Source organism: Chiloscyllium plagiosum, chromosome 5 (genome assembly GCF_004010195.1).
Source record: "Chiloscyllium plagiosum isolate BGI_BamShark_2017 chromosome 5, ASM401019v2, whole genome shotgun sequence".
In the NCBI taxonomy this organism is placed as follows: Eukaryota; Metazoa; Chordata; class Chondrichthyes; order Orectolobiformes; family Hemiscylliidae; genus Chiloscyllium; species Chiloscyllium plagiosum.
This window is the reverse complement of record NC_057714.1, coordinates 74,532,682-74,551,470: the sequence shown is the minus strand read 5'-3', so window position 1 is coordinate 74,551,470 and position 18,789 is coordinate 74,532,682. Positions and strand designations below refer to the sequence as shown.

The following is an 18,789-nucleotide window of genomic DNA, read 5'->3' as shown; positions in this document are numbered from 1 at the left end:
AGGCACGCCAGCCAAGGAAAACATCCTCTTGGCAACTAGTCTGTGCAACCCTTTAGAATTGAATATATTTTAATCAAATCCCCTCTCATCCTTCTGGATTCTTGCTGATACAGACCCAGTCAGACCAATTTCTTTTCGTCGAACAGTCCTGACATCCACTGTATCAGTCTAGTGAACCTTGACTGCACTCCTCTGCCAAGTGTATCCTTTCATAGGGATTTCTTCCATCTTCTCATTTCGCCCTACACTTCCTTATTTTTCAAATAAGACTCCAACTTCCTCTTGAGTACTTTGATTGAACCTGTCTCCATCTCACTCACAGGCAGTGCATTTCATGTTCTAAACATCCACTGCACAGACATTGTTCTTCCCCGTGTTACCACTGCTGTTTGCCAAGTACCTTACATCAATGCCATCTGCTTCTCAATCCTCCCACCAGTAGAAACAATGTCCCTCTATCTCCTCTGTTCAGATCCCTCATGATTTTGAATATTTCTGTCAGATCATTACTCAATCTTTTTTTCTTCAAGGAGTTTTAATTTCTCTACTCTACCTGCATCACTAAAGTTTCTTATCCCTGGAATCATGTCCTTACATCAATTAGATTAGGTTAGATTCCCTACAGTGTGGAAACAGGCCCTTCAGCCCAACACATCCACACCGACCCTCCAAAGAGTAACCCACCCAGACCTATTTCCCCACTGTATATTTACCCCTGACTAATGCACCTAACAATATGGGCAATTTAGCATGGCCAATTCACCTGACCTGTACATCTTTGGACTGTGGGAGAAAATCAGAGTACCAGGAGGAAGCCAACGCAGACACGGGGAGAATCTGTAAACTCTACACAGACAGTCACCCAAGGCAGGAATTGAACCCGGGTCCCTGACGCTGTGAGGCAACAATGCTAACCACTGAGCCACCGTGCCACCCTAGACTGCAATGTTTCAATAATCCTAATTATTGGAGGAAGATATAAGCCAAAGTGAGAAACAACCACTACAAAAATCACAATGTTGTCTTATTTCCAGATGCCTTCCTTATGAGCAAGACCTGAATAAGTTAATTTGAACAAAGACAGTAAGCAATGAATGTAAAATAGATGAGAAGCTGTGGCCCTGATTTTGACCTATGCTGTATGACAGGGTTCTATCAAAGTAACAGTTTGACAAACATTAGACTGACAAAAACTATATTGTCTGGACCAACAGAGAACAGTACGGTTATTGACAAAACAGCACTTCAAGCATGAGTGAAATGATGTAACTCAAGAACTGTTTGGAACTCCAGTGGGTAATGGATTGTTCTGTGTCAGTCAAGGACTCCTTTCATTCCGCTGAACCCTCCTGTGTAATATAATGGGCAGCCAATTGTGGTTGATGGATAATGTTCTATGGTGAAGTATTCTGAAATCGCTTTGAAAAATAATGAAAGGAGTGTACCTCTGGGTACTGGAGAATTTTTGAGGATGATTTCATGGATTAGAGCATAAAGGTTTAGGTAAAAATGTAGTGTGATTCAGTTGAGTGGGAATGGGCCGGGGGAGGAAAACGCCTCAAACTCTTATGGTTGTAATGAAAATACTAACAAAAGTGCATCTCCACAATACAGCTTTTACATTTCTTTTAAAGTGGTGCCTTTTTACTAACACATTGAAAGAACATTGGCTTTTTAGAAATATTCAAGATAATCTTTCGTGTGTAGGCAGTTTCTGGCAGGCACTTCATTCACACAAAATCTCTCCAGTGATGATGCCAGACCTGCTAATTTTCTCCAGCATTTTCTGTTTTATTTTAAAACATGACTATATTGATCATATTTGTTACCTACAAATATCATTTGTTACTGTTTGTTTTTAATAGTTCAGTGTTTTTATTAAAACATTTCTCTTGACAATAATTAAAGATGCTTACAAAAATAGTTCAACTACTGAACAAATTATTTCAAATGATCAACTTTATTCATAAACAAGTGTTGCCATCTAATTACCTCTTGCTAAAAGGTTGCAATTTGAAATCTCTGCAGTGTTTGCACATTGAATCTGTAAACAATATGAACTGACTGTCGAGTCACCCATTTTTTGGTCTTGTGATTGATGCATAAGCAACAGGAAATTATAATGATTCGTTCTTAATTGCTTGAAAAACTCTTCCAAAATCTCATCTGCATGAATTGGAAAGCTTTTGGTTTTAAAAATGTCTGTGGATAATTCAGATTTTTTTAGAACATAAAACATAGAACATTAGAGCGCAGTACAGGCCCTTCAGCCCTTGATGTTGCGCCGCCCTGTGAAACCAATGTGAAGCCCATCTAACTTACACTATTCCGTTCTCGTCCATATGCATATCGAATGACCATTTAAATGCCCTGTTGCAGGCAGTGCATTCCATGCTCCTACTACTCTCTGAGTAAAGAAACTACCTCTGACATCTGTCCTATATCCATCACCCCTCAGTTTAAAGCTATGGCCCCTCCTGCCAGCCATCACCATCCGAGGAAAAAGGTTCTCACTGTCCACCCTATCTAACCCTATGATTATATTAGATGTCTTAATTAAGTCATCTGTCAACCTTCTTCTCTCTAACGAAAACATCCTCAATTTCCTTAGCCTTTCCTCATAAGACCTTCCCTCCATACCAGGCAACGTCCTAGTAAATCTCCTCTGAACCCTTTCCAAAGTGTCCACATCCTTCCTATAATGCGGTGACCAGAACTACACGCAATTCTTCAAGTGCGGCTGCAACAGAGTTTTGTACAGCTGCAACATGACCTCATGGTTCTGAAATTCAATCTGTCTACTAATAAAAGCTAACACACTGTATGCTTTCTTAACAGCCCTATCAATCTGGGTGGCAACTCTGAGGGATCTATGTAAATGGACACCAGGATCTCTCTGCTCATCTACACTACCGAGAATCTTACCATTTGCACAGTACTCTGCATTCCTGTTACTCCTTCCAAAGTGAATCACGTCACATTTTTCTGCATTAAATTCCATTTTCCACCTCTCAGCCTAACTCTGCAGCTTATCTATGTCCCTCTGTAACCTACAACATCCTTCAGCACAATCCACAACTCTACCAATGTTAGTATTGTCCACAAATTTACAAATTTCCATCCTTCTATGCTCTTATCCAGGTCATTTATAAAAATGACAAACAGCTGTGGACCCAAAACAGATCCTTGCGGTATACCAAAAATAACTGAATTCCAGAATGAACATTTCCCATCAACCACCACCCTCTGTCTTCTTCCAGCCAGCCATTTTCTGATCCAAACCGCTAGATCGTCCTCCATCCCATGCCTCCATATTTTTTGCAGTAGCCTACCATGGGGAACCTTATCGAACACTTAGCTAAAATCCATATACACCACATCAACAGCTTGAGCCTCAAGCACCTGTTTGGTCACCATCTCAAAGAACTCAATAAGGTTTATGAGGCACGACCTACCCTTTACAAAACCGTGTTGACTATCCCTAATCAAACTATTCTTCTCTAGATGCTTATAAATCCTTTCTCTTATAACCTTTTCCAACACTTTACCCACAACCGAAGTAAGGCTCACTGGTCTATAATTACCAGGATTGTCTCGCCTCCCTTTCTTGAACAAGGGAACAACACTTGCTATCCTCCAGCCTTCAGGCACTATTCCTGTCGACAATGACGACATAAAGATCAAAGCCAAAGGCTCTGCAATCCCCTCGCTGGCTTCTCAGAGAATCCTAGGATAAATTCCATCCAGCCCAGGGGAATTATCTATTTTCACACTTTCCACAATTTCTAACGCTACCTTCTTGTGAACCTCAATCCCATCTAGTCTAGTAGCCTGTTTCTCAGTATTCTCCTTGACAACAGTGTCTTTTTCCAGTGTGAATACTGATGAAAAATATTCATTTAGTGCTTCCCCAATCTCCTCTGACTCCACGCACAACTTCCCACTACTGTCCTTGATTGGCTCTAATCTTACTCTAGTCATTCTTTTATTCCTTATATACCTATAGAAAGCATTAGGGTTTTCCCTGATCCTATCAGCCAACAACTTTTCATGTCCCCATCTTGCTAGTCTTAGCTCTCTGTTTAGATCTTTCCTGGATACCTTGTACCTCTCAAGTGCCCTAACTGAGCTTTCATGCTGCATCCTAGCATAAGCCTCCTTCTTTCGCTTGAGAAGAGATTCAACTTCTTTCGTAAACCACGGCTCCCTCGCTCTACTACTTCCTCCCTGCCTGTCAGATACGTACTTATCAAGGACACATAGTAGCTGTTCCTTGAATTAGCTCCACATTTCTATTGTGCACATCCCCTGCAGTTTCCTTCCCCATCCTATGCATCCTAAATCTTGTCTAATCGCATCATAATTGCCTTTCCCTGAGTCGTAGCTCTTGCCCTCCTGTGTATATCTATTCCTTTCCATCGCTAAAGTAAACATAACTGAATTGTGGTCACTATCGCAAAAGTGCATACCTACCTCCAAATCTAGCATCTGGCTGGGTTCATTACGTAGTACCAAATCTAATGTGACCTCTCCTCTTGTTGGCCTGTCTACATACTGGTCAGAAAACCCTCCTGCACACAATGGACAAAAACTGACCCAGCTAAAGTACTTGAACTATAGTATTCCCAGTCAATATTTGGGAAGTTGAAGTGCCCCATAACAAATACCCTGTCATTCTCGCTCCTATCAAGAATCCTTTTTGCTATCCTTTCATCCAAATCTTTGCAACTATTCAGAGGCCTATAGAAAACTTCCAACAGGCTAACCTCTCCTTTCTGTTTCTAATCACAGCCCATACTACCTCAATTGATGAGCCCTCAAATGTCCTTTCTCAGCCGTAATACTGTCCTTGACTAACAATGCCATACCACCACCTCTTTTATCAGCTTCTCTGTTCTTACTAAAACATCTGAATCCTGGAACCTGCATTTTGTGATATGTATAACTGCAAAGCTTTCAAAATTCATTTCCAGACTTTTTTTTTGTTCAGAAAAACAATATTCATGAATCACTTTAAAACATGAAGAACCAAGCAAGACATTTTTATTTTGCATTCATTTATTATTAAGGCAATCGCTCAATATTTCTAACTGGCTGGCTGTTTTCAACTTTAACTCTTTCAACTAAAGAAAATCTAAGAATTGATGGCATGGAAAGGAGGAGAAATATTTTGGGCAGTTAAATAGGGAAGGATGGGAAGTGCATTACTTGGAGCTTAAACACCAGAAAGAGTGGATTGGGTCAATACCCTGTTGTGTAGTGGATATTCCAAGTAATCCTATGTATATCACTAGAATCTAAGAAGTTGGAGCAGAAGTACACAATTTAGCCCTGTTTTACCATCCAATGATTATAGATTATTTGATTGTGCCTTCAGCTCCACTTTCCTTGCTGCCCCTTTGACTTCCTTGTGTATCAACAACTTGTCTAAGATTAATCACCATCGGAGAGAAAAAAAACATGACTATTTTAAATAGATGGCCTCTTATTCTGAAACTATTACCTCAAGTTCCAGATTCCCTTACTAAGTGAAACATTCTTGAGCATCTGCATTACCAAACGCCCTAAGAATCATATACATTTTAATAAGATCACCTCTTATTCTTCTAATTTCTTGAACCTTCTGAGAGCCCCAAACAGTTCAACATTTCCTCATAACCGCTTCATCCCAAGAATATAGCTTGTGAACCTTTTCTAAACTTGGAGATAGTGAGGACGGCAGATGCTGGAGAGTCAGAATAGACAGAGAGTGGAGCTGGAAAAAGCACAGCAGGTCAAGCAGAAGTTGATGTTTCAGGTCAGAGTGAAAGGTTCCGAACTGAATCTTCGATTCACCTTCTCCTATGCTGCTTGACCTGCTGTGGTTTTTTTTCAGCTCCACCCTCTATCTACTCTCAACCTTTTCTAAACTGCATCCAACACAAGTATATCACATCTTAAATAATGAGACTTGTCTCTATAACTGTGTGCTGTATTTCAGATATGGTCTCGCCGTTGTAACAAAACTTCCTTCATTTTTGCTCCTGGTCTGATGCACAGAGGCCCAAAAGTGCCAGTTCTGTGACTCCAGCCTTTAAAAATAGCTTCATGCATTCCTGATTCCAGCAGTGGATCACCTGTATCATGAGTTCAGCCAAATGACCTGGGAAGAGCAGAGGAAACTATTGGTTCCCAAGGTGGGATGAGCACAAATACTACCTAGGGGCTCTGGAACTGTGTTCAAGTTTTAAAAATAGTAATTAGTATGATAAAACATCCCTTCTGCTTTTGTTCCCCTTTTTCTCCATGCCCCAATCATGCCAGCCCATGCCAAGCTATGTCCCTTTAGCTATGCTCCCTGGATCCACTATGGTGTCTCATGTTCCTTATGTCTGAAATTATCTTTATTGTCCTTTATAGCCCTGATACGAATTCCAGGCAAATTCAAACACGGTGACCACCCTCTTGTGCCCTTCACTCTCCTTGCCAACTCATCCATTACCCAGCATATTTTAACTCAGGAAACATCTTGCCAGAATATAAAGTTAGCAATCCCTTGAAGATTGATTAAAATAAACGCATACACACTCATTGACGCAAAAAAAAATCCAATTCATTGAAAATACCTCAGCTAATCACTTGTTAGAACAAATATTTTATGGAAGTGCTCATTGCTTTATGTAAACAAACACTTAAACCTTAAATATTAACTGCTTAATCCCTTCTGTCAACCAACATTTAGATGCAATGAGCTATATGTGCTGACTGTTAATATGCACATCATTGTGAAAATGATAGTTTGCGCATTTGGTCAGGTGGCACAAATCCTAGATGGATTGATGTGGACAGCTGCTCTCAAATACCTTCCCCTAATACCATGAAACCCAACAGAAGTGCAAAAAAGCAGCATCTTACGTTTCACATAGGCTTTGAATTTCAACATGGAGCTCTAGAATTTCATATTGTAACCACTGTTACTGCTTTCTGGGATAGTAGGCACTGGTAATGTTTCCACTGCTATTTGTTGGGCTGTCTCTGGGTGTACATTCCATTTCTGTACTGGTTTCATTACCATTTGGCTGCCCCATCATCCATTTTGTCATTTAATTACTCTTGCCCTTCACCCTATTAGATGCTTACCCCATTTTTTCTATCATCTTCTCAACCGTCCCACTGTTGAGGGTCTTCTTCCAGTCTTAGAGCTCATTGACCTAAAGTTTTAACCCTTTTGTTCTCTTCACAGATGCTGCATGACCTTTAGCATTTCTAGCATTTTCTGTTCTTTAATTCTGATTTTGGGTATCTTCATTATTTTACTAAGGAAGTTAATGGATTCTCATAAATATTTTACACTCAAATTTTTGAGTTTTGCCAATCCTAAATACAAATATATTTCCTTTCTTACAGCTTGTGGTGGTATTTTTTATGCAAACAATGGCTCTTTCCATTCACCAAATTGGCCACAGAATTTTCCTGAAAATATTGAATGCACTTGGGTAATTGTAGCCCATGAAAGCAAGCATGCTGAAATTACTTTTGACAAGAATTTCCAGATTCCAGACAGCACTGTTAACTGTGGGACCAGCTATGTTAAGGTTAGTGACTTAAGGAACAAGACTTTGTTTATTAGATGGTGAACAAGCAGGAGGTTTGTCTATCTTGGATTCCAGCATTTGCAGTTTTTTGTCTCTTAGATCCCTTTTAAATCTTTCTCTCTCAGCTTAAAATTATACCCTCTTTTTTTGAAGTCACCAACCCTAGGGAAAAGACCTTTGCTATTCACCTCATCTATATCCATCATGATTTTATAAAAGGTCTCTCCTCAGTCTGCTATGTTCCAGTGGAAACAAATTCCACTCTATTCAACCTATCCTTCTAACGCAAACCCTGCAGTCCCGGTAACATCCTTGTAAATCTTTTCTGCATCCTCTCCCATTTAGTAATATCTTTCCTGTAGCAGGATAACCAGAACTGTACAAAAGATTCCAAAAGTAGTCTCACTAATGTCCTGTACAGCCACAACATGATGTCCCAACTTCTATATGTTTAAGACAATGTAATTTTGGAAGATTTATGCAACAGGTTCTATATTTCATTCAAAAATAAAAAAAAGGGTACAGGTCTTAGAAAGGAGAAATTTCTAAATCATTGAAAATCACAATGGAATAGTAACTGAGAATCCTTAGTGTGGAAACAGGCTCTTCAGCCCAGTAAGTCCACACTGACCCTCCAAAGAGTAACCCACCCAGACCTATTCCCTTATTTCTCTACATTTCCCCTGACTAATGCACCTAATACTACTGGCAATTTAGCATGTCCAATCCACCTAACCTGCACATCTTGGATTGTGGGAGGAAACCCACACAGACACGGGTAGAATATGCAAATTTCACACAGTTGCCCAAGGCTGGAACTGAACCCAGGTCCCTGGTGCTGTGAGGCTGCAGTGCTAACCACTGAGCCACCATGCCACCACCCATGTCCCCCCCCCCCCCCCCCTCCACCGCCCCGACTGTTGTGTCTTGCTTTAGGAAAGGAGTGACTAGGCCAGGCCTTGATTTTCACTCTAAGTGAGTCTACAGAAACAGGACATTTCCAAGCTTTGCAAACCCAAACTAGGGAAAAGTCCTTGAAAACCAGGTTTTTATTACTGGATGATGGAGCTCCTTGAGAAGCAAAATGGGTGGATGCTGCTGGACGTGTGCAAGACCTGGCTCCATAAACTGGCACTGCATTGCAGGTTTAATAAAAAGTAGAGTGAAACCAAAATGATCTCATGCCCCCTACCTCCCATGTATGGCCCCCATGCCTTATCCATGTTAACCCCATGCCACCCAATGCCTCTCTCCCCACCCTCATGGCCCTTTGTACACACTTGCCAATCTATAGTCATGTACCCTCTCTCTCACCCTTTATAGCCTTATGTCAATTGTGGGTCAGCTTATGCCAATACCTCCCCACCCACTGCCATTCTTCTTGCGTTGTTTGATTGTTTTGTGCAATTGTTTTGAAAATACCAGACTAATGTATTTCATCATTTTTCTTTAACTGAGTGTCTTAGTTTAAATTGTATTCTTAAAATGTCGTGTTCTAGATGAAGGTAGTAGATTCATCTAATGTGGAAATGTTGGCTAGTAAGTTTGATGATCTGTTGAGCCTTAGCTGTTGGCCCCTCATGTCAGCAAATCTCAAAAGCAAAGTCTGTGAATTTTAATCCCCTTCAGATAAGCAGAGTCGGTGTGACACAGTTACCTGATATATATGTAGGTGAAGTTACCTGCTGGCAGTGCATACATGGCAAATCAGTTATCCATTAAAAGTGCAACGTTTCCTTAATATGCAGATGGCTGATTGCAATATGCCATGTAATTCAATCGAGAAGGAGGCTCTGTGGGTTAAATTGAATCAACGTCATTTTTTTTTACCAAGTTTAAATGCAATGCCATAAATAGAGGCAATGTTCTTTAAACAAAAGAGGCTAGCATTGTCACACAAATTAGTTATAAATTGTGAAGATGCAATTTTGTTCAAGTAGGTTACTTCTGTCATGTAGACTGATCTCCAAAGCTAGGTCTTTTTTAACAGAGTTTCATGTTTATAAAAATAAAATCACATTTCATGCATCAGCACTTCAGTTATATAACTGGCCATGGGAACAGAATCAGACTGCACTGACATAAACTTACACAATTCGTGGAAATACTATATTTCATTTGATTTCTTGTGGGCTAAATTTTAATTTTAAGCTCTGCAAGGAAGGTTTCTTTTAACCTTACATGAACTTGTACCAGGATTAGATTGAGGAACTCATTTTAACACTTTTCTTTTTTGCAGCCCACTACCAAATTACTGTGGTTGTTTAACTTGTTACAAGAAATGTTTGGCATGGCTGACATCCACACTCTGATGTGTTTTGAGACATGCTGGAATTCCTGCATGTGATTTGGTCACAATAAGAAGTTCATTATTTTTCCTGCCATGCTGTTCCAGTTTATAATGTCAGTAGATCATGCTGTGAATTATAGGGAGTGAAGGCTTGCTTACAGAAGCAGACTTTTTTCTGTTGTGCACAAAGAAAGGTCTGTAGTGAAGTGAGATAGAATTGTAAAAGAACAACACTTTTTGAAACAAGCAGTGATGAATAAATATCAGTTGAAGACTCAGATAAGAAAATAACTTGATTGAAAATTTTGATTTTTTTTGCTTTGCAGTTCAGGGGGAAATTTCAGCACTTTACCTTTTTGGACATTCATATGTGGTTATCTTTCTTGGATATCCAGCTGCTTGTGTATAATCCACAACAGAATAAATTATGGTTTCCTCTGGTTAAAGTCAACCTTATGAACTAAAACATTTTGTCTAACTCTATATTTTCTTATTTTCTGAAGGAAAATATTCATTTTTTTCTCTTATGTCTTTTTCTCTATGCCATTTCTGACACCAACACCAAACCATGTCTTCATTTGGATTTATATTCAGCAGCTCAATTATAGAGTCATAGTGTCATAGAAATGTACAGCATAGAAACAGGTTCAACTCATCCATGCTGATAAGATATCCTAAATTAATCTAGTCCCATTTGCCAGAATTGGTCCATATCACTCTAAGCCCTTTCTAAACATGTACCCATTCAGATATCTTTTAAATGCCTTCACCATCCCCTCTGGCAGCTCAATCAATATACACACACCCTCTGTGTGAAAAAGTAGCCCATTAGGTCTGTTTTAAATCTTTCCCTTCTCACCTTAACCTATGCCCTTTAGTTTTGGATCCCTCTACCCTGGGAAAAAGACCTTTGCTGTTCAACTTATCCATGCTCCTAATTATTTTATAAACCTCTAGAAGATCACCCCTCAACCTCCGATGCTCCAGGGAAAATAGCCCCAGCCTATTCAGCCTCCCCCTATAGCTCAAACACTCCAACCCCAGCATATCTTTTATGATAAAGACCATTCCTATTTGCCCCCCTCACGTTGGGCAATGGACCAGATGTAAGAGGAAAATCACAGTGTCACTTCCATCAAACCCAAGAACCCGAGTTTACCAGAGATCTTTGTCTTTACGTGGCATTGCCTAAGTAAAATTATTAAAACATTTTTAAAATGTTTATATCTACATAATTACCGACCCTTCTGTCCTACAGGTCTGGAAAGGAACTGCTGAAACTGCCGAAAGCTTGTTGGCTACTCATTGTGGAAATATTGCTCCAGGACCTGTCATTGCACCAGCTAATATTGTGACAGTTCAGTTTCAGTCTAAAGGCAGCGTTGGAACTGGTTTCTCAGCATTTTTCACTAACCGTATGTCTTTTCTTAAAATTGAGAAATATTTATGAAAAATATACTGTGTATAGATTTTCGCATTGAAATTAATTTTTACTTACTTACAGAACACCACATGTTTTGGGTATTATTGATTCTTTTTTGATTAAAATCAAGATCTAGTTATCAAATCTGGTATATTGACTAATAGTTTGTACTTAGCAGCATGTAGAAGGAGTACCCAAAGGACTACCCATGTGTAGTGATTGGAACCAGATGGATCTTATTGACTATGAGAACCTTTATTGGGTTGGTTAACTGGGCCAATCAGGGAGCCTTAGCTGACAGATATAAGCAGGGGATTCAGAGAGTCTCCTGACTTCAGGGACTAACTCCGAGCTGGCTGGCCACAGACATGTTACCTGTGGACATATAAATAAAGAGTGACTTGGTGAAAGATTGCCATCCTCTAGGTAGTTTTTTACCATGTTAGAACCAGAAAATGGTTTACTACACAGAAGGAAGTCATTTGGTCCATCCTGTCAGTTCTCTATATGAGCAAGGCCTCCAATCCTTTTCCCCATTTCCATTTTTCTTTTTTCTTTCTCTGTATATAATTGGTGAATCAATTTTCTATCTAATTCTCCTGTCACCACCACCTAACATCAATTAGTTTGTGTTGTTGGGGGCGGGGGGGTTTGAATAAAACAGTGAGTAGTGTTCATGCACCTCCACATGGAGTTGAGAGTTTTGGAAATAGAGGGAGCCATCAGTTTTTTTCTCAATCGGATTTCTGCAGAGCAATCTCGTTGCAGCCAAGTGATCTGGCAACAATACCCCATTCTCCTCACCACTAGCCATCTGCAGGATGATGTTCCACCTAGAAATATCAATGACAGATTGATTCCAGCACACAAATACAGCTGAAAATAAAATAATAGGGAATGTTTCTCTTTTAACCAACATAATGTCCAAATTTTAACTCAACATAAGAGCTGAAGTCAATATATGACAATTAATTTTATGACAGCAAGTCTTTGAATCTTTTTAGGATGTGGAACAAATTTCACTGCTTCTTCCGGCCGTATTATATCACCGAACTACCCTCACAATTATGACTCGAACTTGAACTGCGAGTACCTCATCGATACATCCAATCAGCGACTTATAATCTTACAATTTGAGGCTTTCAATATAGAAGGTACGATTCAGTTATTTAGTGATTGTACTGAGATAGAAAAGCTAATAGACGGGAGAGTCATCAGCCTATGTATCTGGCTTTCCTATTGTGTACAAATTTGTGTGAATTACTGCCTTTATCCTGTTCAATAGATGACATCATTTCTCATTCGTTCCATGCAAATATCTCAAGCGTTTACTAATATTCATGGTGACTACGAAAGGAAACTTTTGTTTCAAATATTTTAACTAGGTAATAACAGATAAAATCTAAATCTGGACATTTTAACACTTTTTAAACTTTTGTATGTTAGGCTTTGCAATAGGAAACAGAAAGTAATGCCAAAGAGGTAATGTTAAATTTGGAACAAGTTTTTTAGTGGACACAGGGATCAGTAATGGGATCCTTGCGCTTCCTATATATAAATGATCTAGTTCTTGGTGGGCAAGTATCAATTTCAAAGATTGTGGACAACACAAAACTTGGAAGAATTATAAAAATGTGATGTGTAGAATTTCAAAGAGACATTGGCAAGCTAGTGGAGGGTGAAGGTGGCAGCTGATGTTCAACGCGGAGAAGTGTGAGGTGATATATTTTTGTACAAAGTATGTGCAGAGACTATATAAAATAAAGCATACTATTCTCAAAGGTATGCAAGATTAGAGCTACCCGGATGTATGTGCATAAATCATCAAAAGTGTCACAACAGGTAGAGAGAGTTGTTAATAAAGCATGCAGTATTCTAAGCTGAATTAACAGTGACATAAAGTTTGAAAGCAGGAGGCCATGCTGACCCTGTACAGGACACCAGTTAGGTTTCAGCAGCAGTATAGGCAAGATGTGAATGCAAAAGATGCTTACCGGAATCATTCTAGGGGTGAAACACTTCAACTATGAGGATAGATTGAAGAAATTGAGATTGTTTTTCTTGGACAGAAGAAGGCTGAAGGGAGATTTGATAAAAGTTTTCAAAATCATGATAGCGCTGAATAGAGTAGATACGAAGAAACTGTTCCTGCTTGTAAAAGATATTATAATTAGGCTAAAAGTTAGCAAGAAAACATTATGGTGAAGATGATTTGAGCTCAATGAGGTGGCTGTTAAATTTCATTTCTTTCACAAAAGTGGTTTGATTTTTATCATTATTGAATTAAAACTGTGCTCAAAAATTGTTAGCACATTAAGATGGTCATGAACAATTCATAAAGCTCCTTGTTATTAAATAATATTCTGATGCACTGGTATTTAATTATATTCCATTCAAACACTTTCAACTCACAATTGCCCAGGACCTTTTTATCCTATTGTAATAGAACCAAATAAAATGTACAGGATTTAGATATTATTGATTTAAATGTTAGAAGATGGGTGGGCGGGGTGGTATTCACAAATTTCTGTAGTATAAGGGCAATAGAAATGAGAGATGTTTCCTTTCTGCAAATAGAAAAAAATATTGTTAATTAGTTTAGATTCATAATAGGACCAGATATGTTGTTATCCGAGAAAGTACAGTAGTTTTTCATTTGTGTGATATGAGTATCTCATGTACTACTGGATTATGTGAGTCACCAATTTAACCAAGCATTAACTAGGTTACAATTGTCATGTAACTATGATAGCTTAGATAGAATATTTCACAACGGAAAAATCCTTTAACCTCTTTAATTGAGCTACATTAGCTCCTGGTGCAGTAACATCTCAAATTTAAAATGTTCAATCTCTCATTCAAATTTCTCCCTGGTCCAATATTTTCCCTATTTTAGTAGCCTCTTCCAGTCCTATAGCCTTCCAAAACAAAACTGATCTCTTCTGCATTTGTCAGTTCGTCTGGGGAAATGCACAATGGATTGTCTTTTGTATATTTGGTCATGTGCCTTTCAGGAGGCAAAACACTTTATTGGGATGAGCTGGTGCAAATTGCTTCACTTTACACCTGCAAGTAAACAAGAAATCTTAAATTAATTTTCCTTCAAATATAAAAGGGAAAGTGCTAAGTCAAATGTATTGTGCATTTAATGGGCTTACTGACATGGATCTTTCCAAAAAAAAGTTAACATCAGTTACCAACTTTAGCCCAGCTAAAATGTTATGTGACAATGTGATAGAAATTTGTCTCAGGCAAAATGACTGATGTTGGATTGGCTGCCTATTACCACCAATGCCTAAATTATTTGACAACAGTAAAACTGAACATTGGGTGTTGTGTAGGCAGCCAATCTTAAAGGGTCAGTTTTACACGTAAGCCTTAAATAAAATTTATGCCCTGAATAAATTAAACATGTGAAGCAGAATAGATCTCTTTTCCTAAGCATCTGGCAGAAATTAGTACATTAGTATCTTTAGAATACCGATAACTAGAGAATCACATCAATTTGTGTAAAAACTATTTCTTTAAATGAATTTTACGTTTCAGCATAAAGACCGATTTTGGAAAATCCTCATCTGCCACAAATGCATATCAGATTATCACAGGTATAGTGGCAGTTCTCCTCAATTACTATTCCCTAGTTTTAATAAATATGGAGAAAGAAAGTGCTTGCCCCTGCAAAATCCTGGTCTGCATTCTCAACAGGCATGGTGTCATGGCAGGAGCATGTTCGACTAGAAGAAATTCAAAAGAAAATCTACCTAACTTAGATGTATTAGTAAAATCCTGAAAATGAGGGGAATGTTTTCCCACCTATTCCAATTATTGCTGGGGTCACTGCAATCTTTGCCAATGCTGACAAGCTGCCTGAGAAATCAACTAAATTGCAAATTGAGGGGTGTTCTAGGTATGACCACATATTCCAGTTTGGAAAAATACCAAAGTAGAAGGTTAGCAGATAGGGGAGCATGTGTGATAAATGCTCGGCTCAGTAGAAGTTGATTGTGCAACCAGCTGGGAAGTCACAGGAGACTCTTACGACATTTTTGTGCTATTCAGGGGTGCTGGCATGCACCTATGGGTGCCACAATCAGTTCTGTACCATTACTCCCCTGACCTCATGGAGATTGTATCCTATTCATCTTGAAGATAAATTTTTCAGGCCAAGAGTTAATAGGCTGATCTCGAACACTCGTTCCTGGCTGTCAGCCAAACGCTGACCAGGCTTGGCGCTCCAACTGACTGAGCAGCTTTTAGATACAGATGGCCGGGTAGCGCAAGTCCACAATGGAACAAAATCTACCCCATTGTCAACTCCCTTACAGATGTCGCAACAGTTTGTAAAATCATAAAGAGACATATGACAGCTTACCCTACATGCATACTGCTGTCACAACAAGGAAGATAAACAGCCAGCTGAGACATGGCCAGATTCACATCATCAATGCAGTTTTATTTTTGTTCTTGAAATAAAAGTCAGTCAATGTAAAGCACCCATCTGAAACTCTGCAAAACAGACTACATTGTAGGCTATTCAATTGAGAAATGGACTAAACTGAATACCACATTGGAACAATACAGAAAGGACAGTTGTTGAATTGTTTCAAAGACTTGTTCGATAGTAATAAAACTTGGTACTTTGCTGTGCCCACCACAAAAGACTTCAAGTGCATATTGTGCAGGATTCCAGACGTCTGTAGCCAAGCCAGCTGTGAATTAAACTCAAAGGTTTGATGTGCAACTTGTTGGCCAAAGCCTCTAACCACTCAGTAGTCATATTACCTCAGAATTGCTTTTGCAATGTTCCAATAATTATGAGGAAAAGAAGAACACATTGATGAGACCATATGGTCACTCTGAACCTGTGCTGACACTTTCACTGCAGCCACAGTGCCGACTCCTAGCCACCTTTTCAAATACATGGACTGATTTACTCTAAAGTAAAATAAAGAACTGCAGATACTGGAGATCTGAAACAAAAAGAAATCACTGGAGACACTCATCCAGTCTGGCAGCATCTGTCAGATTTGCCTTCCTCAACACCCCCACCATCTCCAATTGCATGCCCTCTGAGCCCTCTGAGGTAACTGTCAAAGATTCATAATCTTCTGGGTAAAGCTATGACCTTTAGTTCTAGACGCTCCATCCTGGACAACCAATCTTTCAGCAACTATCTTGCCAAACGCACCAAGAATTATGACAAAAAAGACCTCATAGACCCTCAAATAAAAGCAAAATACTGTACGTGCTGCAGTTCTGAGCAAAATGCTGGAGAAGCTCAGCAGGTCTGGCAACATCTGTAGAGAGAAAAGCAGAGTTAATTTTTCACCCAGAAGGTGGTAGGATCTGGAACTCATTGCCTGAAAGAGGCCAAAACCTTGATAAATTTAGGAAATGATTAGGTGTGCAGTTGTGTTGCCAAGGCACACCAGGTCATGTGCTGGAAAGTGGGATTAGAATATTGAGGCACATGCTTTTGATTGGCACATAGTTGATAGCCTGAAGGACCTTTTTTCTGTGACTAGAGAGAATGAAGAGTTGAAGGAAATAAGTATGAGCAGGAAAGGTTATACTGGTGAAATTAATGAAGTTGAAAGTTATTAAGTCCCTGGGACTTAATAGTCTACATCCTAGGATGTTGAAATTGATGACCATGTAGATAGTTTTTACATTGGAAATCATCTTCCAAAATCCATCGATTCTGCAGAATGAAAGTTTGAAAATATCACTCCATTATTTAAGAAAGGAACAAGGATGATCCCATCAGCCTTACATCAGTATTAAAACAAATGCTCAACTCAATAATAAAGGATAAATGGATATTTGGTTAAAAATTACCCAACCGGACATTGCTAGCATGGAGTTGGAAATGGAAAACCATATTTGGCAAACTTGTAAGACTTTTTGGAGGACGCTGGTAGCAAAATTGATAAAGGGGGCATCAATGGAGCAGTATATTTAGATTTTCAGAAGCTTTTGATAAAGTACCCTGCAGCAGGTTGGTTAGCAAAATTAAAACACATGGGGCAGCAGGTAATGTACTGGCATGGATTGATGATTGGCTAACAGAGAGAAAATAGAACAGGAATGAATGGTTCACTCCCGCATTAAAAGTCTATAAATAGTGGGGTGCTGGAAGGATCAGTACTTGGGACCCAACTGTTCATAACCTATACCAATGATGTGAACATTGTTATCAATTGTAATGTATCCAAATTTGCAGATGATAAAAAGTTAAGCAGAACTCTGAGAAATATGTAAAACCTTTGCAGGGAAATGTGAACAGGCTTAGTGATTGTGTAAAAGTATGGCAAATGTAATATAATGTGGAAAAAATGTGAGGTTGTGCACTTTAGTAAGAAGAACGGGTGTGCAGAGTATTTCCTAAATGGTGAGAGGTTGGAAAGTGTAGGTGTGCAAAAAAACCTCTGTGTCCTTGTCAATATGTCACGAACGGTGACAAGCAGCTGTAACATTAGGAAGGTTGTTGGAATGTTAGCCTTTTTCACAGGAAGATTTGATACAGGAGTAGTGAAGTCTTGCTTCAATTGCATAAGTGCTTGTGCAGACCACACTAACAGTACTAAGTGCAGTTTTGGTCTCTATCTCAGGGAAGATATTATTGCCATAGAGGGAGTGCAACAAAAGTTCAGCAGACTTGTTTCTAGGATGGCACAACTGTCCAATGAAGAGAAGATTTTTTTTATTTGTTCATGGGCTTATGGCATTCCTGACTAGGCCAGCATTTAATGCCCAACCTAATTGCCTAAAGAGCAGTTAAGTATTAATCATTTTACTATGGGTCCACAGTTACTTATAGAACAGACCAGATGAAGATGGCAGAGTTCCTTCCCTAAAGAACATTAGTGAACCAGATGGTTTTTAATGACAATTGCCAGTGCTCTTTAGGGTAGCTTCTATTTTCATATTTATATTGAATTCAATTGAAATAGCTTCAGAGAAATGAATGCACAGGTCATAAATGCCCAAGAGTCCTTCAAATCCGAAAGAGTCCCAGAGGATTAAAAAAACCATTAATGTAAAATGTCAAAAAAGCAGGGACACTCAAAACAGGTAAATAAGAGCCAATTAACTTAACATCTACGGCTGGGAAAATGTTCAATCTGTTATAAAGCATGTAATAGCAAAACATTTAGAAATACATGATGTAAACAAACAGAGTCAACATTGCTTCATGAAGGGAAAATCATCTGACAGATTTTGTACCGTTCTTTGTGGAGGTAACAAGCAGGATAGATAAAGGGGAACCAGTAGATGTAATATATTTGGATGTCTGAAAGGCACTTGATATTATACCTTACATAAGGCTATTTAATAGACTGAGAGACCATAGTGTTGGAGATGATATACTGGCATGGATAGAGGGTTAGCTAAATAGTAGAAGGCAGAGAGTTGAGATAATGGAGCTATTATCAGGATGGGAGCCTGTAACTAATGGAGATCCACATGGATGAGTGATAGACCTCAATAATTTACAATAT

General features: G+C 38.9%; 1 protein-coding gene across 1 annotated transcript in view; it reads left to right on the top strand.

The window, feature by feature from the left end:
* Positions 1-18,789, top strand: part of cubn (cubilin (intrinsic factor-cobalamin receptor)) — a 292,612-nt gene that overhangs the window by 196,588 nt on the left and 77,235 nt on the right. Inside the window, exons 40-42 of the mRNA XM_043690378.1 lie at positions 7,387-7,574; positions 11,123-11,279; positions 12,292-12,441. Coding sequence (XP_043546313.1) covers positions 7,387-7,574; positions 11,123-11,279; positions 12,292-12,441 — 495 coding nt within the window. The remainder of the gene's footprint in view (positions 1-7,386; positions 7,575-11,122; positions 11,280-12,291; positions 12,442-18,789) is intronic.